Source organism: Balaenoptera musculus, chromosome 10 (genome assembly GCF_009873245.2).
Source record: "Balaenoptera musculus isolate JJ_BM4_2016_0621 chromosome 10, mBalMus1.pri.v3, whole genome shotgun sequence".
NCBI classification, from domain to species: Eukaryota; Metazoa; Chordata; class Mammalia; order Artiodactyla; family Balaenopteridae; genus Balaenoptera; species Balaenoptera musculus.
The window spans coordinates 45,425,906-45,450,282 of record NC_045794.1 but is presented as its reverse complement, the minus strand read 5'-3'; the positions used below and the strand labels follow the sequence as shown (position 1 = coordinate 45,450,282).

The 24,377-nt window shown below is 49.1% G+C and overlaps 1 protein-coding gene across 1 annotated transcript in view; it reads left to right on the top strand.

Annotated features, from left to right (window-relative positions):
* The first annotated feature begins 6,416 nt into the window (after nucleotides 1-6,416).
* The window catches only part of MYO1A (myosin IA), an 18,893-nt gene continuing 932 nt past the window's right edge, over nucleotides 6,417-24,377 (top strand). Inside the window, exons 1-25 of the mRNA XM_036866066.1 lie at nucleotides 6,417-6,539; nucleotides 6,646-6,761; nucleotides 7,023-7,117; nucleotides 7,308-7,412; nucleotides 7,606-7,652; nucleotides 7,800-7,863; nucleotides 8,065-8,163; nucleotides 10,192-10,295; nucleotides 10,411-10,558; nucleotides 11,034-11,152; nucleotides 11,233-11,319; nucleotides 12,673-12,738; nucleotides 12,891-12,995; nucleotides 14,994-15,056; nucleotides 15,262-15,462; nucleotides 15,636-15,862; nucleotides 16,227-16,427; nucleotides 16,691-16,784; nucleotides 17,241-17,390; nucleotides 17,500-17,568; nucleotides 18,013-18,087; nucleotides 22,712-22,846; nucleotides 23,475-23,581; nucleotides 23,972-24,104; nucleotides 24,219-24,371. Of these exons, the coding sequence (XP_036721961.1) occupies nucleotides 6,426-6,539; nucleotides 6,646-6,761; nucleotides 7,023-7,117; nucleotides 7,308-7,412; nucleotides 7,606-7,652; nucleotides 7,800-7,863; nucleotides 8,065-8,163; nucleotides 10,192-10,295; nucleotides 10,411-10,558; nucleotides 11,034-11,152; nucleotides 11,233-11,319; nucleotides 12,673-12,738; nucleotides 12,891-12,995; nucleotides 14,994-15,056; nucleotides 15,262-15,462; nucleotides 15,636-15,862; nucleotides 16,227-16,427; nucleotides 16,691-16,784; nucleotides 17,241-17,390; nucleotides 17,500-17,568; nucleotides 18,013-18,087; nucleotides 22,712-22,846; nucleotides 23,475-23,581; nucleotides 23,972-24,104; nucleotides 24,219-24,371 (2,877 nt within the window). The 5' untranslated portion in view covers nucleotides 6,417-6,425. The remainder of the gene's footprint in view (nucleotides 6,540-6,645; nucleotides 6,762-7,022; nucleotides 7,118-7,307; nucleotides 7,413-7,605; nucleotides 7,653-7,799; nucleotides 7,864-8,064; nucleotides 8,164-10,191; nucleotides 10,296-10,410; nucleotides 10,559-11,033; nucleotides 11,153-11,232; nucleotides 11,320-12,672; nucleotides 12,739-12,890; nucleotides 12,996-14,993; nucleotides 15,057-15,261; nucleotides 15,463-15,635; nucleotides 15,863-16,226; nucleotides 16,428-16,690; nucleotides 16,785-17,240; nucleotides 17,391-17,499; nucleotides 17,569-18,012; nucleotides 18,088-22,711; nucleotides 22,847-23,474; nucleotides 23,582-23,971; nucleotides 24,105-24,218; nucleotides 24,372-24,377) is intronic.

Below are 24,377 nucleotides of genomic sequence, written 5' to 3'. Positions count from 1 at the left end.
ATATAGTGGTTTCTCTTAACATGTACTTTTTTTTTTTTAATTTATTAAATTTATTTTTGGCTGTGTTGGGTCTTCGTTGCTGCACGCAGGCTTTCTCTAGTTGCAGCGAGCGGGGGCTACTCTTCATTGCGGTGCGCAGGCTTCTCATTGCGGAGGCTTCTCTTGTTGTGGAGCACGGGCTGTAGGCACACGGACTTCAGTAGTTGTGGCTCACGGGCTCTAGAGCGCAGGCTCAGTAGTTGTGGCGCACGGGCTTAGTTGCTCCACGGCATGTGGGATCTTCCCGGACCAGGGCTCGAACCCGTGTCCCCTGCAGTGGCAGGTGGATTCTTAACCACTGCACCACCAGGGAAGTCCCGAACGTGTACTTTTCTTGTTTGGATCTCTTGTTTTCAGGTAATCAGCAATTAGCTCTTCTGTTTCATCTTTCTAATGAGATTGTTTTGCATGCCATTTATTTTCCTTTTTTTCTTAACTACTGCTCCCCATCCTGGGTCTGTCTTGGTCTACTTCCTTGGACTGGATGATTTCCCAGGATGCCAGATCTCTAAGGGGTATTCTTGCAGGAGCAGAGGGTTGTACCGCTGTGCTGTCTCATAGGAAAACAATGTATAGGTTATTCCTGGTCCAGGGAGCTACTCTGTACTTTAGTTCTTTTCTTTTTTTAATGGCATAAAGTATCTCTTTTGTTTCTCGATTGGGGTGAGGGGAAGACCTATGGATCCAGCTGTGAGATGCCTGCCAAGAGCTTTATGTAGGGTGAAAGGGAGCAGGGCTGTAGTGAGTATTAGGAGGCATGGAATAAAAACTTCAATTTTGGACTTCCCTGGTGCCACAGTGGTTAAGAATCCGCCCGCCAGTGCAGGGGACACGGGTTCGATCCCTGGTCCGGGAAGATCCCGCATGCTGCGGAGCAACAGCCCGTGCGCCACAACTACTGAGCCCATGCGCCACAACTGTTGAGCCCACGTGCCGCAACTACTGAAGCCCGTGCGCTCTAGGGCCCACGTGCCGCAACTACTGAGCCCGTGTGTTGCAACTACTGAAGCCCGTGCGCCTAGAGCCCATGCTCCGCAACAAGAGGAGCTGCCGCAGTGAGAAGCCCGCGCACCACAACCAAGAGTGGCCCCTGCTCACTGCAACTAGAGAAAGCCAGTGTGCAGCAATGAAGACCCAATGCAGCAAAAATAAACCAAACAAACAAAAAACTTCAATTATGACTAGGCCCAGCTTCTGCAGTAGGAAGGAGTCTGGTACCTTCCATTTTCTTTTATGTTTTGGCTATTTTCTTTGCTCTGGGAATCCGTTATAGCATTTGCATTAATTCTGTACCTGTCTCTTCTCAGTTATTTTGACTACATGGAAATCCATTGTCCATTTTTCAAAGACAGTTGGTGAAATAGGAAGAAAACAGGGTGTGGATCATATGTAAATTTATGTAGATTAATGCATACTGATGACATCTTTTCTCTTCCTTCTACAACCAAACTAGGTAAATAAGAGACATTGGATGATCATCAATGGTTGAATTAATAAAAACTTAAAGCATAATCGCCAGGTTTGCAAGATCATAGGGTTTTAGTGAGGATAAAAAAAAGATAAGGTGTGTAAAGCAGTTCTTCTCAAACTTTAACATGCATAGGAATCATCTGGGGAGCTTGTTAAACTGCAGATTTCTGATTCAGTAAGTCTGGGTTGGGGCCCAAGATTCTGCATTTCTAATAAGCTCCCAGGTGATTCAGATGCTGCTGGTCTGTGGACCTCACTTTGGATAGCATTTAGCTTGTTGCCTGGCACAGAGTAGTACAGCTGACTCTTAAATCGGGGGTGGGGAGGGTTAGGGTCTCCAACTCTCTGTCCGGTAGAAAATCCACCTGTAATTTTACAATTGAAGGGCCTCTGTATCTGTGCTTCCACATCGGCACATTCAGGCACCCATGGATCATGTAGTAGCAGTACGTACTTATTGCAAAAAATCTTGAGTTTAAGTGGACCAGGGAGTTCAAACCTGTGTTGTTGAAGGGTCAACTGTACTTGATCAATGTTGTTACTAATTGACACCAGATAGTTTGTGAGAGTCAAAAAGATCCTCTACCACCAAATATCTTCTCCACCATGTCTGAAAACTCCTGTGTTTTTATTGTGTAACATCTTTTAAGAAAGTGGATGTCCCTGGGAGGACTAGTGAGTGTGAATTAGACCAATTAGATTGCCGCCGTCACAGCTCTCAGAAATCAGCATTGAAGGGTTTAGGATTGCTGCTGCTGCTTCTAGTTCTCCTTTGCCAGCTTTACTGAAGTATAATTTATAAAACTGTACAATACAATAAAGTTCACCAGTTTTAAATTTTGCTGAGTTTTGGCAAATGGAGACAGTTGTGTAACCACCACCACAGTTATGTTATAGAGCATTTCCATCACCTCAAAAAGTTCCCTCATGGGACTTCCCTGGTGGCGCAGTGGCTAAGAATCCACCTGCCAATGCAGGGGACACGGGTTCAATCCCTGGTCCCGGAGGATTCCACATGCCACGGAGCAACTAAGTCCGTGCACAACTACTGAGCCTGCGCTCTAGGGCCCGCGTGCTGCAACTACTGAAGCCCACTCACCTAGAGCCCGTGCTCTGCAACAAGAGAAGCCACCACAATGAGAAGCCCACGCACCGCAACGAAGAGTAGCCCCTGCTCTCCACAACTAGAGAAACTCCACGCGCAGCAACGAAGACCCAATGCAAAAAAAAGAAAAAAAAAAATGTTCCCTCATTTCCCCTTACACGGACTAGAAATTCTAATGGGGGGATAAGGAAGGGAATTTCAGAGTCAGAGTGGAGGAAGACCAACAAGCTCCAGTTGCTTCAGTTTTGCCTGGGAAGCAGGAGATCACAACCCTGCATCTCCTGTGCCTCCTCTCCACCCCAAGAGTGCTTTGACAGATCTTCAAATCCCAGCTGAGTTGGATGTGTATTTTGTACCTTGTTAATTTAGAATGACCCACTCATCCCCGTTTGCCCAGAACTTTCCTGGTTTTAGCACTCAAATACCCATGTCCAGAAAACTCATCTCAGGTCCCAGACAAACCATGATGGTTGGTCACCCTAGCTGTGATGTTCATGCCATTGTTTCTAAGCCTGAGGTTGCCATCTCATTTTAGAGTCACTTCTGTCATGTGAGTACATAGTAGGCACTCGATAAATGAGTCTGTGGATGGACACAAATGAACCTCAGTTGTAGACAGCTGCAGGTTCCTGGCCTGGAGAACAGGAGACCTGTGTTCTGGTCCTGGCTCTGCCAGGTTTGCAGCGGTGTGATCCTGGGAAAATGGTTTCTCACTCTAAGTATGTTTCCTCCACTGCAAAATAGGGGATCTTTAGTCATTTCTGCCTCTGCTGTGATACTGCTCTCCCTGTACATGGGATTATGTTCTGATGTCACTTCCACTCAGCTTTCTCTCTCTCTCGCCTCTTGCTTTTTACCCCCTTCAAATACGTATATATTTAGTAGATCAATAATTTATGTAAGGGCAGGTTGGTAATGGAATTGCTGATGGGCCAGCTTATGCAGAGTGCTTCTGTGAGAGCAGTAGAGTTTGGACCTTGAACCAAGCAGCTGTGGCTGGGAGTTGGAGAATCAAGTCTCTATCTTCAGCTAAGTGTTTGTAATTACCTAATTTGCTCTTTGTGCATGCCTGGGAGGGAGGATGGTGGGCATAGGGAGCCTACTGTTTAGGAATTTTCCTGGGTGGATGAGGCGGTACCCTGGGAAATAGGATTTTAAAGCTTCTTGTCCACTGGAGGCAGTTATTTCCAGCTGAGATAGTGCCCAGGAAAGAGCATCCCAGGGTCTTATTCAGTATTCTAGCACAGAAGAAGGAATAAAATGAGAAATACCAGGACTTGGGCTGGAACCTGTGGCCAACTTGGGGTCAGGAAGCTGCATTTTTCTGTTCCTGGTTCTGCCATGTGCTGTCTGTGGAACTAGGGGCACATTGTGTAACCTCTCTGAGCCTTGGTGTTTGTCTCTAATTTTCCTTTTTAATGGAGTGAGTCTTCACTGCCTACCTCACAGGGCGGTGTGATTCAATGAGGTGACACACAGGTGGGAGTTCACTGAATGAATGAAATGTCAGGTGTTATCGATAACTTTAATCTTTGGACCTGTACGATGGGGTTTGATTCATGGGGGGAGGGAAGTGGAGAGAAATTTGGGAATTTTGTCTGCTTAGTTCTTCCAGTAATATCATCAATACCCCCTGGCTCCCAACAAGATAGGAAGGGTAGGTTTGAGGGAGGTACTACTTCTTTGGTCAGAAGACACCCCAGCCTAACTTCCTCTTTGACAATATTCCTGCCTTTTGGAAAAAGCTTTTCCTTGGCTATAAAGTCTGCTCCTTCTGCCCTCATTTCCAAATTTGGGGGGCAATGGAGCAAGAACTCTGCTTGAACCCCTCAGCTAAGGCCAGCCAGATACCCCTTCCTACCTAGAGGGGCTTTCTCATGCGACTAAGTGTCTCCGTTTGGGGTTGCAGGCCTGTGAAGGGTTAAGCGAGCCACACCCTCAGCAGGAACAGCCTCGGACTTTGTGCTGAGCAGCCGTCTCAGGGCTTGCCTGGCTTGACTGGCACAGGGAGCCCTGGCTGGAGGAGGCTGCACAGAGGAAGGTCAGAATCGTGGACACTGGGAAGAGGAGGGTCGAATATTTCCTGTCTTCCCTGACACCATGGACAGCTCCCATTAACGAGGGCACCTCTCCAGCCTTGGGGCCTGGGACTCCTATGCCCCCCTTCCTGTCAAACTGGGATTTCATCCACCAGTCTCCAAGAGACACTGAAGTTACATCCTAGTTCCAGTGTTGGTGAGTCCTGCCTTAACCTGCCTCTACTCCTCTTTTCACATCTTTGGGTGCCCCATGTGGGGGCTGTTTTTTTTTCCCTCTTCCCCACCTCCAACCAATCTTATTCCCATTCCTTTCAAATCTAAAGCCAAAGAAGAAACCAAACCAGTCTTATTCCCATTCCTTTCAAATCTAAAGCCCAGCCCCGCTTCTACTTCTCACCCTTCCCTGCCAAGTTATTTAAAATCTTAACTTTTTTTTTTAATCTAGAAAATGTGGGATGATAATAGTATTTACTTCATGGGGATATTGTAAGCATCAAGTGAATTAGTGTATGTAAAGTGTTTAGAGCCTGCCTAGCGCCTAGTACATACTACCTGATTGCTAAAGGTTGCTATAATCAGTATTCTCATTGCTCCCTCCTTTGTGACTTTACAGGAAGTGACAGGTGCTCCCTTTTCCCGAAGCTTGGGTGAGGCAGAGTGAAGGGAGAAGGCAGCCTGTGCCCCTTTCTTGCCCCACCTTCCCTTCCTGCTTCTCTCCCTTCCCCCACTCAGTTTCAGCAATGCAGGACAGGAGGATGTGGCTCTTTTATTCCTGTTAGGGAGTGGCATTGACCATTGTAATAGTCCTGTCCTGCACCAGGTCGCCCTGCCTACTCAGTCCCCCAGGAAAGGCTGAGGAGGGCTGGGCTTCCACTCTGGGGAGCACCTGCCACGTGCCTACTGCATGGAGGCCAAGCCGCACGGCGTTCCCTGCCCCTCTGACGCTGCTTTTCCTTGCCCATTCCCACCAGCTACTAAAAAGCTAGGTGTGTCCCTCTGGGGCAAAGTCCATGCCAGAAGCTTATGGTCATGGGTGTAGAAGCTGGACATGGAAAAATAGGGACAGACGTGTAGGCACATCCAGAGGTCCTGACAGCTACTTGCTTGTTGGGGAAACAAACCTCATTTTCATTTTCTTTGGGGTATTCCAGCCTTTTACGGAGGAACTCCTGTCTCTGTCCTTGAGCTCATCACCTCTTCCAGTCCCCATTTAAAAAATGAATCTCACTGTAGCAATGAGAGGGGAGGAAAGACATTGGCACAATTTTTCAAAGGGGTATGGGTGTGCTGGGTGACCGAAACGGGGGCCGTGAGAGGCGGGGAGTTGAGAAGGAGAACGGGTGACAAAGAGTCAGGGAGTCTGGACCCTGGCCGCAGCCTCAGTGCAGGAGGGAGGGAGCTCTCGGTGCTGTGGCATGAAGTTTGCTTACCCTTTCCTCCCCAGCCCTCTCCCCTGCAAGTACAAGGACGCTCCCCCAGCTGCTGCCTACTGGGTGCCTTCTTTACCCTGGTGGTCCTGTCCCACCCCCACCAACCCTAATTCAGGAAGCAGAGGATTCCCTCGCCTCCCACCAAGAGTTTCTGCAGCCTCCACTGTTAGCTTGGGCTGGTCCAGAGGCCTCTCCCAGGTTGGGGGCTCTCTCTAGGGCCAGGACTAGGGGAGGGGAAAGCTCTCTTAGGTCCTTCTGCCTTCCTCCCCTCAAACAGTTACTGGCCTCTAAAGCTGAGCAGACATCAACAGACTGATCCCAGGATCAGTTGCTCCTCTGGACATGACTCTCCTGGAAGGGTGCATTGGGGTGGAGGACCTTGTGCTCCTGGAACCCCTGGAGCAGGAGTCTCTGATCAAGAACCTCCAACTGCGCTATGAAAAGGGGGAGATTTATGTGAGTGCTTACGGGTGCCCCTGCCTGTGGCCGTGTGGCCAGAGAGTTCACGTGCCTCCCCCTAAACCCCACCCTCTCTCATTCCCTTCATCTTCCCTGGCACCAGACCTACATTGGGAACGTGTTGGTCTCAGTGAATCCCTACCAACAGCTGCCCATCTATGGCCCAGAGTTCATTGCCAAATACCGTGACTATACCTTCTACGAGCTGAAGCCCCATATGTGAGTAGAGGGACCGAGGAAAGGTGACAGGGCCCCAGCTCGCTATGACGACACATCCTAATTTCCTCTATCCTTCCTCCCGAAGGAGGTTCTCCAGCTGCCTTCCTCCCTTGGCCCTCTGGAGGCCCCTTCCTAGGCCTGTCACTTGCCTTGGTCTGGTCCAAGTGGGGAGGGCGAATGAGTCTGGGGGTTGGGGGTCGAGTGAAAGATGTTGTCCTGGACTGGTCCCACACTAGTCACCACCCACTTCCTCCCTGCAAGCTATGCACTGGCAAATGTGGCGTACCAGTCACTGAGGGACCAGGACCAAGACCAGTGTATCCTCATCACGGGCGAGAGTGGAGCTGGCAAGACAGGTGAGGCGCCGGGGGGGAAGCCATGGAGTCACTGCTGGAAATACCCCTTGTCTCTTTCCAAGCCAGGCCCAGTTCTGCCCCCACCCCCTGAAATTCCTCCCCGGCTTTTTCTGACTGAGTGGTGTGAGGTGCTGGGATGAGGGAGGTTAAGGGCATAGGTGGGGGATCCACGTGAGGGTTTCTCTTGCAGAGGCTAGTAAGCTAGTGATGACTTACGTGGCGGCTGTCTGTGGGGAAGGGGAACGGGTGAACTCTGTGAAGGAGCAACTGCTTCAGTCAAATCCAGTGCTGGAGGGTGAGAAGTCCAGTCTCTGCCCTCTCCACCCCCACCCCACCCTACCATCCCCAGTGTTCCCCAAATCGCTGTTCTCGCTCAGCCTGAGGAACCTGAGATCGGCCTCATGGCTGGAGGGCCTTCCCCCTTCCCCTGCTCTGGAGTCCCTCTTCTCCCCTCAGCCATCGTATTCCCCCTCCCCTCATCTCCACAGCTTTTGGCAATGCCAAGACCATTCGCAACAACAACTCCTCTCGATTTGTGAGTGAACATCTCCCCGGACTGGGATGAGAGGGTGTGGGGCCTTGAGAAGGAGGAACAAGGCACAGCTCCCTCCTGGACAGGGTGGCGAGAAGAGGAGGAAGCCAAGTCTCTCTCTCTCTCTCTCTCTCTCTCTGGTCTCTGAAGGGAAAATACATGGATGTTGAGTTTGACTTCAAGGGATCCCCCCTTGGTGGTGTCATCACAAACTGTATGTGTCTCCCCATCCCGCTTACCACCTGTCCCACCTGCCCCATGGTGTTCCTTTTGGCTAATCTGCTGCTGTAGGAAGGAGGAATGTTAGACTACCAGGCTTCCCAACCACTAGGAACACTAGGGATGAGGGCAGAATTAGAGGGAAGCTGCAGTACCTCCCAGGTCCTCAGAACATTATTTTCAAATTCTCTGCCAGATCTGCTTGAGAAATCCCGCGTGGTGAAGCACCTTGAAGGAGAAAGGAACTTCCACATCTTCTATCAGCTACTGGCTGGAGCAGATCCACAGCTGCTGAGTATGTGCCTGCCCCCGACACGTGGCAGAACATCCCTAGCCTCCATTCAATGCCCAGAACCCCTGGGCCCCTCTGGATCCCTGTAGCCCTCTTCCCTTGAATCTCAGGGCAGTCCCCACCCTGAATCTCATCCACCCATTGTTGGGAACAAATCCCTTGACCTTTGTGTTCTCTTCCTTTTCTGGGGTTTTATTGCTAGGAATAAGCCTTCTTACCTCTTCACTGCTCTTATTTCTCTGTCTTGTCTGGATTCCTCTTTCCCCAAGCTGGCTTCAAAAATGGAACACTTATTTCCATCTACCATCTCTCCTATCTTCAGTTTAAGGGACTTTATCCATAGCTCAGCAGGAAAGCAGGCAGGATGTTACAAGTGTTCAAGAACTTTCAATGAGCTCTAGTTGAAGTTGTCCTGGGTCTACATCTGCCTTGCCCAGGACCTTGTCCTTGATTTTCTCTTCTTAGATAGTTCTGTGGAGGTTCCATTCAATCATTCATCAAACATCTCTTGAACACCTACTATGCTTGAACATTGTGCTAGCTTCTAGGGATACAGAGATGAGTAAGAGACCTTGTCCTCAAAGAACTTATAGTCTTCTAGGAATGGCAGATGCATGAACAGCTATATCGCAATACAGTGTGATCAGTGCCAGTAGGCTCTGTAGCTGGCTAGAGGGGCAGAAGGCATGGAGCACCTTACCTTGTCTTGGGGAAGAGACCATCTCAGCCTGGATGCTGGATGGGCCTGAGGTGGCTCTGGATGGGCATTACTGCAGCGTCTGATGGGACTTAAAGCCCTGCCAGAGTTTCCCCTCTCAATCCCCCCTCTAACTGTGGGCACTGTGGGTGTCTAGCCCCCAAGAACCTGTCCCTTTGGTTTCTGGTTATTCTATGCTGGACTTGTGCCTATCTCCTTTCCCCCTCCTGGAGATCTCTATGGTTCAAGAGCCCCCACAGGTCTTATCCTCCCTCCTGGCTTAATTGTCTTGATTGTATTCCGTTTGTCTGAATCATAGGTACTAGAGTTGTGCTCTGGCTGATTTTTACTCACTGATTTAAGTTGAGTCTGGGTGGGGCCTCCCTCCCTGGTGTCATCATCCCAGGGCCTTTCTGACTCATTCTCCTTCCAGACACCCCTCTTTAGCAGGCTCTTGTTTCAAAATTTGTGTCTCAGGGGAAACTGCCATTAAACTCTAGTTTGAGGGTCACTCCCTGATTCTCAGATCATTTGGATAACAGATAACTGATACCCTTCAAGCTCCATGATTAACCCATTCCTTCCCATCTCAGGTGAACGGCTTTGACCATTCCCTTGATTCATTTATTAAAAAGAAAAAAGTTCCTGCATGCCGGCCAGGCACACAGAATATGAAGATGAAAAACACAGTCCCAACTCACAAGTTGTTCATTGGTAGGAGGGACAGAAAAAAACCCAAAGCCCAGCCCATGTGATGTGGTCTGGGGTAGAGATGCACAATGGGGGAACACAAGAGGGCCATTTGGCTCAGCTACACGCAGAGAAAACCTTCCAGAAGGGAGTCAGGATTGGGGAACATAGTATCTGTCACTTGGTTGGTGCTTTGTGAACAAATAGTGGGTGCTCCAACCTGGGCCTAGGGCGAGGCTTTGAGGCTGGGGGTGGGTGGGAGATGTGTGCTCACCCTTCTTTCCTCACCTTCATCCTCCCAGAACCATTGAGAACTGAGCAGGACAGAGAGGTTTCTTGTTTGTTTTTATTGTTTGGAACCCTGAGGGTGGGGAAAAGAGTAGAATGAGGCTTTTCTTTCATAAAAGTTGGGGAAAACTTCAACAATTATGAACACCCAAACCCTAAATACCACTTAAAAATGTAGTCTATCATCACAGGAATTAGCGATCCCAAAACAAAAGAGGCAGGGGAAGAACCTAAAACAAAAATGACTCCTTGAATAAATGAATGAACCAACCTAGGACAAGGACCGTGAGGGTCAAGGCTGGAGGACTCCAGAAAGCATGTGTACTGACCCTTTTCCCTCATGCTGGCCCTCCCAGAGGCCCTGAAGCTTGAACGGGACACAAATGGCTATGCCTACCTGAACCCGGGGGCATCCAGGGTGAATGGCATGGACGACACTGCCAACTTCAAGGCCCTCCAGGTGAGTACCTGGGATGGGCCATTAGGCCATGCCCTGAGCCCAGGCTCTGGCTTTGAGAAGAGAAGCGTTGGACTGGCACCGCAGTTCAGCTTCGGACTTCTCCTTTCTCTCCAAGAGTGCGATGACTGTGATTGGGTTCTCCAAGGAGGAGATTCGGCAAGTCCTAGAGGTGGTGGCCCTGGTGTTGAAGCTGGGGAATGTGGAACTGGCAGACGAGTTCCAGGCCAATGGGGTACCAGCAAGTGGCATCCGTGATGGGAAAGGTCTGCACCCAACAAGCTCCCTGAATCTCCTGCTACAATTTCTGTTCTTCCACCATCTCCAGCACAATAGACCTCCCTCTGATTCAGTCCCCCTCTGCCCGCTCAGGAGTTCTTCCCCAAACATGCTCATTCAGAACTCCCTGTGAGGCATATTGGAATGAGGTTTTGATGTTCGGTAGACCTAGGTTCTGGGACCTCTCTGAGTCTCAGTGGATTCTTTGCAGAAATGGGGACAATTACACTCATTTCAGGAGATTCTCATATTAAAGGAGATAATGCATGCAAAGTGTCAAGATCTCCCTTTCCTCCTCCTCCCCAGAGATCCCTCCAGAGCTATGTTCTGGATTGGCTGTAAGGACTTTCCCAGTAAGACCCAGGAACAGCAGGCTCTCAGCAGTTTCACTTTTCAGCCCTCCCTCCCTCCCCTGGGAGCAAGCCCTCTCTCAGGCCATGTTGTATTTCCTCATCACTCCAGGTATTCAAGAGATTGGGGAAATGGTGGGTTTGAATTCAGCGGAACTAGAGAGAGCTTTGTGCTCAAGGACCATGGAAACGGCCAAAGAAAAAGTGGTCACTGCACTGAATGTCGTTCAGGTGAGGGGCCCTGTGGGAGGAGGCTGAGTTTTGAGTCTGTTCTGTGGCTGCCACACTAACCAGTTGGCACTGCCCTGCAGGCTCAGTACGCTCGGGATGCTCTGGCTAAGAATGTCTACAGCCGCCTTTTCAACTGGCTAGTGAATCGAATCAATGAGAGTATCAAGGTGAGAGACTGCCCTCCTCCCTCGGCACTCTCCTCTGCCCGCCCCATGCCTTGGGTTCTGAGATGAACAGAGTAAGGAGGATAGGGTGTATTTATTTATTTATGATAATGTAGTGTTTTGGAAACATCTCTGTTTTTTTGAGTTCATCTATTTGGGTTCCCTACTTACCAACTGTGTGGTCTTTCAGTTTCACAAAGATTCTGAACCTCAGTTTCCTGATTTGGGAAATGAGACACACTAATGCCTACTTGTTTCACAGGATTTAGTGAGGATCAGATGAAATTGTGTACGTGGTTACCATATAACCCAGCAATTCTACTCCTAAGTACATATCCAAAAGAACTGAAAGCAGATGTCCACATAAAAACCTGTGCATAAATGTTCACAGAGGCATTATTCATAATAGCCAAGAAGTGGAAACAACCCCAGTGTACATCAACTAATGAATGGATAAACAAAATGTGGTATATCCATACAGTGGGATATTATTTGGCCATTAAAAGGCATGAAGTGCTGATACATGCTCAATGTGGATGAACCTTGGAAACATGTTGAGTGAACGAAGCCAGACACAAAAGGTCACATTTTGTATGATTCCATTTATATGAAATGTCCAGAGTAAGCAATCCATCGGGATGGGAAGTAGATCAGTGGTTGCCAGGGGAATAGGGAGTGACTGCTAATGGGTTACACGTATAAGATTTCACCTGGGGATGACGAAAATGCTCTGGAATTTAGTGGTGATGGTTGTATACCTTTTGACTATACTAAAAAAAAAAAATCCCACTGAATTGTATACTTTTAAAGGGTAAATTTTATGGTGTGCAAATCAGGTCAAAATAGAGCTATTATTTAAAAATTCGTATCTGAAAGTGCCATCAATTTAGAATCTGTTACCAGAAGGCAGCAGGGTAATATAGGATTTGAATCCAGATTTGGGTAAATGCTTAGCTCTTTTGAAGTTCGATTTTTTTTTCATCTGTAGAACGGGAATAATCACACCTTACAGGGATAGATGGATTAATGAAATAAGATCATAGGATTTTTTGTAAAATGCTCTACAAATATAAGGGATGGTTATTTTCCCTAGAAGATTTTAACGTCTTTCTACTTTGTACCATGAGAGCATTTTCCTGGAATCTATTACATCTTCCTTTTCCTCCTTTCCTCCCTCTTTGCTTGTCCTTCAGCATATAGAGGAAGAGGGAGAGTAAAATTACACCATTTCCTTTCCAGCTTGGTCAAGCTCACCCAAGTTCTGTTTGCTCCCTGCTTTACTCACATCCATCCCAGAGGGGCCTGGCCTGCTGTGTGGCGGGCCGGTCCTCAGACTTATCTTTTCCTCCTCTTCAGGTGGGCACTGGGGAGAAAAGGAAGGTCATGGGGGTCCTGGATATCTATGGCTTTGAAATATTAGAGGTGAGAGAGCTTCAGCAACCTCAGCACCCTGCTTCCTGAGGGTTAGCAGCGGCAGGCTCAAGGGGGGTGTGAGAGAGGGGAGGTAGGGCTGAGACAGAGGAAGGGTCTTGGGCTGAGCTGGTCTCACTCTCTAACCTGTGTACCCACCACAGGATAATAGCTTTGAGCAATTTGTGATCAACTACTGCAATGAGAAGCTACAGCAGGTGTTCATAGAGATAACGCTGAAAGAGGAGCAAGAGGAATATAAGAGAGAGGTAAACGAGGACTTCCTGCTTCCCCTCTCTCAGATGACTTCTAGGCGTATGCCAGATCTTTCTCCTTCATCACAGCTTCCTCTCAATTGTCCCCAGACGAGAACACTAAGGACAAAAAGTCTCCCTTGCACAGCTGAATATTCCAGCATTACCAAGAAGCCCTAATTCTCTGCTTTCCACCCCCAGTTCCCCATCCTGCCCTCCAGGCCAGGAGAGGAAGGGGGCAGATTGATGGAAGGGTGTCTGGGTGGGTAGGGGCGGGGGAGAGACCTGACAAGAGTGAAGTGACAGCTGTGCTTGGCCCAGGGCAGGCTGTGAGCCGAATTTAGAAGGGGCATTTCTCCTGGGCTTGGCACCCTACCACATCCCTTTCGGTGCCCTTCTCTGACGTCTCAGAATCTTTTGTCTCCTCTGGGCTGGACTGATGTTGCCACCCCTCTTGTAGCACCCAGACTTCCTCACCAGAAATGCCCCGTGGCTCAAAGTTTCCACACTCCTTCCCCTGGTCAGCGAAAACCGCCCCCCCCCCCCCGTTTTCTATGGCCAAGTGTTAGAAAAGCTCTCTGATTGAGCTAATTCACTCCAAAGTGTGAATGGCTGAACCTCACTCATCAAAACCCTCCCAGGGATGTTCCTTGTGAGCTCTCAGGAACCTGCTGTGGCAGAATTTCAGGCAATGTGGTCACAACTAAAAGTTTTTTTGGTTTTGTATGTTTTTACTTTAAAAATTTAAATTATCAAATAGATATACATTCCCATGCTTCAAGATTCAAAAAGCTTAAAAAGGTATATAAAGAAAGGTCTCCCTCCCACCCCATCCCAGCCTCCTAGTTCTCCCCCCTGCATCTGGAGGCAACTGAAGTCGGCCTCCTTCCAGAGGTCTTTTATGTGTAATCAAAAAAATCTGTAAATATATTTTCCCTCCAAATTTATTCAAGTGGCAATGAATACACTCTGTTCTGCATCTTGCTTTCACCAGTTGACAAGAGACCTTTCTGTATCAGTACGTAAAGATGCTTTTCTACAGCTGCATAGGATTGTTCATTTAACCAGTTGGGGGAGGTATTTTGGGGATGAAGTGGACGGGCAACTTTACTTAATTCCACTCTGCATTCCCTAAAGACCTGTGAGGGAGGAGGAAGAGAAAGGCTCGTGTTCCCCAACCACACCTGGGAATGGCCTGAGCCTGGGAGGTCTGGCACTTGGCTGGTCCGGAGCTCTTCTGTCTATAGGCCTGATAGCCAGCAAATCTCTAAATTAGAGATGCATGTTCTTATGGGTCTTCTGCTTCTATACTATTCTTGCTTTTTAAAGAACAAATTATACAGCCCCAAAGTATCATGTAGATCAGTGGTTCTGAAAGTGTGGTCCTGGACCAGCAGCAGCAGTATCCCCTGGGAACATGTTGGAAAGACAAATTCCCAGGCCCTATCCCAGACCTGCTGAATCAGAACCTGGGGGTGGGGCCCAGCAATCTGTATTTTAACAAGCCCTCCAGGTGATTGTGAGGCACACTTGAGTTTGGGACTCACTGATGAAGGTCTTTGAAGATGTATCAAATTAGCTTTGTTGTTTGATGATAAACTCACCTATGTGCTTTGGTTCCATAGCTTGTTGCCAGAACAGTATGGCCATTTGCTCTTCTACATACTCAAGGACCCTTCCCACTCCCACAGTGGGGTAATCCCTATCCCAGTCTTCACCCAACATATTCCACTTCCTTCTCCAACCTGCAGCACCTACATGGCTTTCTGCACTGTCTCACCCTCTCTCACAACTGCTCTGGGTCCTCCCACACGTCTGCCCACCCACCCCACAAATTCTCCATCAACCTTGGAGGGATGAGGGTGTGATAGAAACCACACCAAGGACCCCTCTGAACTACAGGGCTTTCTGATGGTCCTTTGTCGGGTGGGTGAAAAGGGGCCTGGTTCTGGTGAGACCATTGGAGACTTGTCTTGGACCTGCTCCATGTAATTTGTCATCTCCCCTTGCCAGGGCATACCGTGGGTGAAGGTGGACTACTTTGATAATGGCATTATCTGTAACCTCATTGAGCATGTAAGTTATCCTTCTCTCATCTCTGGGACCTCCCCCTCCAGACTGCCTGAACACCTTTCCCCTGTCTCTCTCTCCCCTCCTCCCCACCCCACTTGATAAGGATGGTAAAGAGGGCAAAGGATGAGGGGGCAGAGGGGCGGCAGTGAGGATGTGGATGTCTTGAAGGACCAGGTCTAGGTTGGGCTGATCTTGTTCCCCTGGCCAGAATCAACGAGGCATCCTGGCCATGCTGGACGAGGAGTGCCTGCGGCCTGGGATGGTCAGTGACTCCACCTTCCTAGCAAAGCTGAACCAGGTCTTCTCCAAGCATGATCACTATGAGAGCAAAGTCACCCAGAACGCCCAGCACCAGTATGACCACAGCATGGGCCTCAGCTGCTTCCGCATCTGCCACTATGCGGGCAAGGTGATGTCGCGGGGCTGGAGGGTGAAGACTAGGGCCTGGGCACAGGCTGAAGGCAGTGGGGGAGGCACTGGGGGGAGGTGAGAACCAGGAACACTTCGCAGTGAGACTGGGAGGGCCACACGCACGACAGACAATGTGGTGGGCTCTCCAGATCAAGTGCTGTTCCTGTACAGGTGACCTACAACGTGAACAGCTTCATCGACAAGAATAACGACCTACTCTTCCGGGACTTGTCCCAGGCCATGTGGAAGGCCCAGCACCCCCTCCTTCGGTCCTTGTTTCCTGAGGGTGATCCAAAGCAGGCATCTCTCAAACGCCCCCCAACTGCTGGGGTCCAGTTCAAGGGTTCTGTGGCCATCCTCATGAAGAACCTGTATTCGAAGAGACCCAACTACATCAGGTGACATGCTGGGCACATAGGGGAACATGGTGCATTTGTGATGACACTTGCAGGGTCCATGCATGGTAGAACATGTCTGTGCGGGGGCGGGGGGGTGGCTGTCTCTGGAATAGGATACCAGATCCCTTTTCCTCATGAAAAACAGAGCCAGCTGAGGAGCTGAGAGTCCTGTAAGGGGGAGAGCGTCATGGTCAAGTAGGGACCATGCTATAGTGAGTGAAACTGGGAAGGCCAGTGTGTCTGCTTCCTCTGAAAATTTTCAGCTAACGGGAATGTGTACAGAACAGAGGTGTAGAGACCATGATGGGTGACACTGGCAAGGGTGAAGCCCCTGTAGCCCGGGCCTTGCCTCACCTCCCACCAGGTGTATAAAGCCCAATGAGCATCAGCAGCGAGGTGAGTTCTCCTCGGAGCTGGTGGCCATCCAAACTCGGTACCTGGGGCTGCTGGAGAATGTGCGGGTGCGACGAGCAGGCTATGCCTACCGCCAGGCCTATGGGTCCTTCCTGGAAAGGTACCGATTGCTGAGCCGGAGCACTTGGCTTCGCTGGGACGGTGGAGACCGGTAAGACTCAGTGGGAGACTGGGGAGAAGGGAAGGGCAGTGCAGGGAACCTCTGTGGGGGAAGAGACCAGGTGGTGCCATGTGTATCGCTGAAGCTCGGTGAAGGGATTCTCGGGGAAATGAATTGAATGATCACTTTTCAGAGGCTCTGAAGTCTGTTCGAACCCTGAACTCTTCTCCTGGGGTGAAAGGGGGTAGAGGAAAGGTGGGAGAGGACCCTCCCCTGGGATGCCCTTTGGCAGCTTTCCCCACCTGCTCCTGTAGGGAGGGGGTCGAGGAGGTCCTGGGGGAGCTGAGTGTGTCCTCAGAGGAGGTGGCCTTTGGGAAGACAAAGATCTTCATCAGAAGCCCCAAGACTGTGAGTTGGAGGGTGCACTTGTGTTTGGTGGGACTGGAAGGTGGAAGAGTTGGAGAGCCCACCTGAGTGAGAGGCTGGGCGACGGGAGCTTCTAGAACCTGGAATGGATAGTGGATGAGGAAGTCTCCTCTCTGCAGGGACTTTATCCCTGGGAACTGAGTTCTTGGGTCCCTGCCCTGCCTGCCCTGAGCCCTGGAATTAGGTGTGCTTGCATTGCTGGTCTGAGCGCCTCTGCCTGAAGCAGGACTCCTTGAGAGTCAGGGTGTCTGAGTTTCCAAGTCCTAGCACAATGCCTGCTAAAGAGTCAGAGCTCAGTAGCTGCTTATTAAATGAATGAATGCATAAATGAATAAGAGGACTAAAGAACGATTGAATAAAACACTGGCTGGGAAGCCTTTGGTGCCGTGGGGTTCCCCTAGGTGAGCCTCTCTGTGCCCCCCTTCCACCTCTCCACAGCTTTTCTACCTGGAAGATCAGAGGCGCCTACGAATCCACCAGCTGGCCACACTCATACAGAAGACGTACCGAGGCTGGCGCTGCCGCGTCCACTACCAACTGATGCGCAAGAGTCAGATCCTCATTTCCTCTTGGTTTCGGGGCAACATGGTACCTGTTATCCCCAAAGTCCTATCCCCCTTACTCTAATAGGAGAGTGGGAAGTGGAGAGGTGGTTCAGGAGGTGGAGTTTTTCTAACAGGCCCACTGTTTTCTACAGCAAAAGAAACGCTATGGGAAGATGAAGGCATCAGCATTGTTAATCCAGGCTTTTGTGAGAGGTTGGAAGGTAATGGGGAAGGGAGAGGGGTTTCCTCCCCTCACATGGCTCCTCCTGGTCATGCCAGCTGCTGCTGGTGGGGAAGAGTAGCAGAGAGAAGGTCCTGCCCGCACCCAGGACACATCTCTGTGTGATGGTATGTCTGTGTCTTGGTGTGTTTCTGGGTCTGCTCTGTGTGTGTCTGGGAGTGTGGATGCATCTTGGGGAGATCTGAATATATGCTTGGGTGTGTTTCTGACTTAGCAGCAGAGCTCTGCCTGCTGCTTTGAGTGTCCTCCTGATTGCCAGCTTGTCTGACTTTACTCTCTCCCTCCAGCTATAGTCTCAGCTCTTTATCTTACTCGGTTCTTTGTGTGGTTAAAAAATAGTAGAACCTCTTCTAGGCCTGTCTTCTATCTTCCAGGTATAACTCTCTATCTTTACTTTGGCCCTTTTCTTGTATGTCCCTGCCAGGCCCGCAAGAATTATCGAAAGTACTTCCGGTCAGAGGCTGCCCTCACCTTGTCAGATTTCATCTACAAGAGCATAGTAAGTGGTGGGGATTGAGGGTGGAAACGGGGCATTGAGGAGGGAGGGACAGGTTGGGAAGAGGAAGTATGTGGGGTTTGAGAGGAGGTGACTCAAAGCTTTCCCCCAAGAGCCTCCTCTATCTGATGTACTTAAACCCTGGGAGCAGAGGGAATGGGGCAGCAGCCTGCACGGGGAGGGCCCCAGCGCCGAGGGGCCTAAGGGCAGAATCAGAGCACATTTTGGCATGAATAGACTCTGCAGGCAACCTTGTGGCAGGAAGGGGTCCCAGCACACCCACCAACTAGTCCGTGGTGAGTAGGCTGGAGAAGAGACTGGGGCTGGGTGGTTAACAGCAGTTGAAGAGGCTGAGCCTCACTGAAGAGCAGAGAGAGGACACACATAGGGTTAAGTAACCCAACCTCCCGAGATTCATTTTAGGGTTGGGGGTGAAGATGGCAGAATCATATCTTCCTTCTATCTCTTCTGACACTGTAGCAGGCCAGGCTGAAACTGAATCTCAGGAAGGACCTTAATTCTGGAGGACTCGGGTCAGAGTGGGCAGGAAGAAGCCAAGAGCAGGCCTGGACGTTCAAACTATGGACAGTTTCCAGTGAGAGGAAAACAGGGACAGAGAGGGGTGATTTCCAGAGACATATATCCGATAGCAGTAGTGCTTCTGAGAAGTGTTGGAGGGAAACCAGATGGGGGAGAGCAGCACTCCAGTGAAACCTTGGGAAAGACCAGAGAGAAGAGCAGGAGATCTTGGACTGAGGGCTGGAGTGAATTAGAACTGACCTCGGCTGATTTGATTTTTTTTTTTTTTATAAATTTATTTATTTATTTATTTTTGGCTGTGTTGGGTCTTCATTTCTGTGCGAGGGCTTTCTCCAGTTGCGGCGAGTGGGGGCCACTCTTCACCGCGGTGCGCAAGCCTCTCACTGTCGTGGCCTCTCCCGTTGCGGAGCACAGGCTCCAGACGCGCGGGCTCAGTAGTTGTGGCTCACGGGCCTAGTTGCTCCGCGGCATGTGGGATCTTCCCAGACCGGGGCTCGAACCCGTGTCCCCTGCATTGGCAAGCAGATTCTCAACCACTGCGCCACCAGGGAAGCCCCTGATTTGATTTTTGGCGGTTGTTAGGACTGTTACTGACTTTGCTCGTAAAGACACGAGATGCATTGGAGCTCCTCTCTATTCCCTTGGCTAAGCTGAGGAATGGGGGCTCTGGGCCTCTTCCCCACCTCCCTGAGTCTTCACTGTGTCCTCCTCCCCCTCCCCGGGGAAGCTCCGTTGTCCTAGGCCTCTTCCATTGCCTGGGCTCTCCTCATGCAGGCTCCAGGGTGTCTGCCTTACCAGAGTACGTGCTCTCTTGCTGCACACCTGAGACCTGTAATCTGATTTTGCTCTTATCTCCTGAATGACCTCTAGTCTACCTTCTCTTTCACCTGTATATCATCAGGCATCTGCTGAATGTCACCACAGGAGCTGTTGCCTTTAAACCAGTATTTCAATAAATCAAACCCACTGTGGAAGTCTGCGTGTAGGGGACCACAGGGCATTGATTGCCCTGGTGTTTCTGACTAGTCCATATTTTGCCATTGCCTTGCCTATATATAACTCACTTACTATGTGCTAAGCCCTTTACATGCATTAACTCTAATGCTAATGCTTTCAACAACCCTCTGAGGTAGGCCCTTATATTTCCCTCATTTTATTTTATAATTAATTAATTAATTGAACTTTTTTTTTTTTTTTGGCCGCTTTGGGTCTTCGTCGCTGCGCATGGGCTTTTCTCTAGTTGTGGCGAGCAGGGGCTACTCTTCATTGCAGTGCGTGGGCTTCTCATTGCGAGGGCTTCTCTCGTTGCGGAGCACAGGCTCTAGGCACGCGGGCTTCAGTAGTTGTGGCACGTGGGCTCAGTAGTTGTGGCTCGCGGGCTCTAGAGTGCAGGCTCAGTAGTTGTGGTGCACGGGCTTAGTTGCTCCACGGCATGTGGGATCTTCCCAGACCAGGGATCGAACCCGTGTCACCTGTATTGGCAGGCAGATTCTTAACCACTGCACCACCAGGGAAGAACCAAACTTTTTTTTTTTAAAAGCACAAAACCCTATATACTAAAATTGTACACATCAAGTATTGGTCTAATCTTATATCAATCTATTTACAATTAAACAGCACCATGGTTTTCTTACCTAGGTTAGTTAAACATGCCCAGAAAATTGTTATTCAAAGTATATGTTTTTTAAAAATAAAATAAACTCTTTCCCCCATTTTATTGGTAAAAACCAAGGCCCAGAGAGGTTGAATAACTTGTAGGCATTCCATAGCTGGTATGTGGTAGAGCTGGGATACAAGCTATTTGACTCTAGTTTTAACCACCACCTACGACTGTTCCCCTCTCCTTCCTGCCTCACCACTCCCAACACACTCACAGAGGCCTGGGCAACCCAGGCATCCATGGCTCTGGGTAGACCTGCAGGCAGGAAAAGCAGAACTTTCTAGATATAAAAAAAACAAACAAAAAAGAAAAACCTCAGAATCTCCACATCAATTGGAACATGGGGGATTATGGGACATGCTAAGGAATGTTTATTGAATTAAATCAAACCAGGCCAAGGACTGGGGACTCCAGGGTGGTTAGACCAAGCCCACTAGATCTTTGTAGTGGAAGATACAAAGAGCTTGGATAGTTCCTGGAGAGTTACAGCAATATACTGTGTGTTCTGCCTTTTTCTATTTTAGTTTTTTAACCTAATATCTCAGCAAAAAGTTTTCACAAAAATTCCAAAAATTTGGAAGTGTTCAAGGTCAAGTCATTTTCTATACCTTCAGTAATTCTATCCCATAAATAAACAGGGTGCTAGGTGCTCCCTGAGATATAAAGACTTAAAGAGTCCTTGTTCTAGATTGGGGGAGACTAAACAGTCAGATGCCACGGGTGAAACTTGATTGGATCCTGGATCAGAAGAAATAAAAACAAAGTCAAAGAGTACATATTTAAAGTTTATAAAGGACATTAGAAGAGATTTGCATATACATTACTGTTGGGTGAGTGTGTCCAATTAATGTTAATTTTCTTAGGTATGGTGATAGAATTATGATTGTGTAGGAAAATATCCTGGTTCTTGGGCAATGCGTGCTTAAGCTTTAGAGGAAAATGTCATGATAACTGTAACCTACTTTAGGATGCTATAGTAGCCAAGATTTGTACATATGCATGTATTTATATACTTACATGCATTTGTATTTATGTGTGCGTGTGTTAGAAAGAGCACAAAGATAGGGTAAGATGTTAACATTATCAGCTGGTGAATTTAGGTGAGAAGTATATGTTATTCAGATGTTCATTGCAATGTTGTTTCAACTTTCACTCAAATTTTTAAAATTTCAAAATAAGAAAATAAGTTGTATTACATTTTAAAAAGTAAAACCTTAAGTCAGATTATGTCACTCTTCCCCTAAGACCCTCTAAAGATGTTCCATTTCACTCCACATAAAGCCAAATGTCCTTACCACAGCCTACAAGGCCCTTCATGATCTCTCCTTGGCTAACCTACTCTCTGATCTTTTCTTCTCTTGCTCAATTTAGGCCAGTCACACTGGCTTTCCTTCTTGTCTGGAATATGCTACCACTCATTCCTGTCTCAGTTCTGCTTTTTTTGCATCATAGCGTATATAATTATTGGAAGCTACAGTCTATGTTTATTTGCTTGTGGGCTGTCTCCTTCTCCACCCACAGTAGAATGTAAACTCGGTGAGAAGAGACTTTGTTTACTCTCTTCACTGCTGTGTCCCCATACCTAGAACAGTGCCAGGCACAGAACAGATGCTCAATGATGTTGAATTGTGAAAAAACTCAGGACCTAGCATCCTGACTCCCAAAGACTCACCCTGTAGAAGAGGGAGATTTCCATGCAAATAACAGTAGTACAAAAACAAATGTATAGACAAAGTGCTATGGGGCTTCAAAGAAAGGAGAGACACCACTGGCCCAGGGAATCTGGAAGGGCTTTGAGCTGCATCTCAAAGGATAGGTAGAATCTGGGTTGGCAGAGTTGAGCTGAGAGCAGCATGAGCTAAGGCACAGAGTGATAACGAATGGGCTGGGCAGAGGGCAAGTCAGGGAGTCCAGTCTGGTTGGTGTGCCAGGATAAGATAATGCAGGGGATCCTGTGACATGAGGTTGGGCTCTAAGTAGAGGACTTTGAATGCCAGGTTGAGGTGTTGGGCTTGACTGAGCAGAGAGGAGGGAAGATTTGGTACCTGTCCAATAGCCCCAACACAGACAGTGGGGCAGCCATCCGTAGGCAATTATGAGCCTCGAGAATAGGAAGCTACAGAAGCAAAATATTAAGGCCAGTTTTCATATTGCTCCTCCCACCTCACTACCCTGGGTAGAAGGTATCTGCTTGGAACTACTCCTTCTCTCCCCTCCATCTCCCGTTCACGCTCTTACTGCCCAACCTCAAGTCTACATTCACACTGAAAGAGACCAGGAGGGGACTCCCTTCCATCTCCTCAGCTCCACTTGTTGCTTCTCCCTGTGGGTGGCCTTTTCCCTTAAAGTGGTGGGATCTGGGTGCCAGTTTGCCTGTCAGGAGGTCTTCTCATCATCCCACTCCCAACTCCCCTGCTCCCAACCCAGGCACGGAAATTCCTACTGGGGCTGAAGAACGATTTGCCGTCTACCAATGTCTTGGACAGAAGGTGGCCAGCTGCCCCTTACAAGTACTTCAACACAGCTAACCATGAGCTTCAGAAGCTCTTCTACCAATGGAAGGTGAGCGGGGCCTGGGCAGCCTCTCCTGGTGCTCAGGCAACTCCTCTCTCATTTGTCTTTTTTTTTTTTTTTTTCTCCTCCTCCTGATTTTCCTCTTCTGCCTCCCTCTTCCACTTAAATTTTTTTTTATTGTGGTAATACATAAAATTTACCATTTTAACCATTTTTAAGTAAACAGTTCAGTGGCATTAAGCACATTCGCATTGTTGTGCAACCATCACCGCCATCTGTCTCCATACTATTGTTCATCATCCCAAACTGAAACTCTGTACACATTAAGCAATAACGCCCCATTCCTCTGTCCCCCAACCCCCAGAAAGTATGATCTACTTTCTGTCTCTATGAATTTAACTATTCTAGGTACCTCATGTAAGTGAACTCATGCCACATGTGTCCTTTTGTCTGGCTTATTTCACTTAGCACAGAGTTCTTCTACTCAGGAAATACTTTTGAGCACCTGTCTGGGACTAGGCCTTGTGCTGTGCGCTGGGCACACAGCCCTCCTGGGGCTTGTATTTGACTGTTTCCATCCCCCTCCCCCAGCATCCCTCAGTCCCCCTTCCCCTCCCCAATGCTCCTCCAGCCCCTGCCCTCTCTGAAGTGTCCTCCTTCCCCTCCCCTGTCACAGTGCAAGAAATTCCGGGATCAGCTGTCCCCGAAGCAGGTAGAGGTCCTAAGGGAGAAGCTCTGTGCCAGCGAACTGTTCAAGGGCAAGAAGGCTTCATACCCCCAGAGGTGAGTGCCTCCCAGACCCTGTGCAGTTTCATCAATAGCAAAGAGAAGATTCACCAGGTGGAACAGAGCTGTGGTTCTCAAACTTCAGTGTGCCTCAGGATCACCTGGCAGGCTGGGTAACAGCCAGGTTGCTGCATGCCCTCCTCAGAGTTTCTGAGTTAGGAGGTCTGGGGTGGGGCCAAAGAATTTGCCTTTCTAACAAGGTCCTAGGGGATGCTGATTTCGGTCCTGGACCATGCTCTGAGAACCGCTGAGACACAGGGTACGGCGGAGGATGGGGGATGGAGCACATGAGGACCAAGATGGGAACTCAGTGGGGGGAGGTACAAGGACCTTGGAGGTCGGAGGTAAGGACCTTATCTCCACTGCGTACCTCCTGTGTGTCCTCAGTGTCCCTATTCCATTCCACGGTGACTACGTTGGGCTGCAAGGAAACCCCAAGCTACAGAAGCTGAAGGGCGGGGAGGAAGGGCCTGTTCTGGTGGCTGAGACTGTGATGAAGGTCAACCGTGGCAATGGCAAGGTGAAGGCCCATATCCTGAACTCCTTCCCCAGCCTGATCCAGAGCCTCGGCTGGTAGCTGGAAGGGTGGGGATGCATCGCAACCCTTCCTCACCCTTTCCTGTTCTGTCCCTAGACTTCCTCTCGAATTCTCCTTCTGACCAAGGGGCATATGATTATCTCAGACACCAAGAATTCCCGGGCCAAGACTGTCGTCGCACTAAACAGTGTGGCCGGGGTGTCAGTCACCAGCTTCAAGGATGGGCTTTTTAGCTTGCATCTGAATGAGGTATCA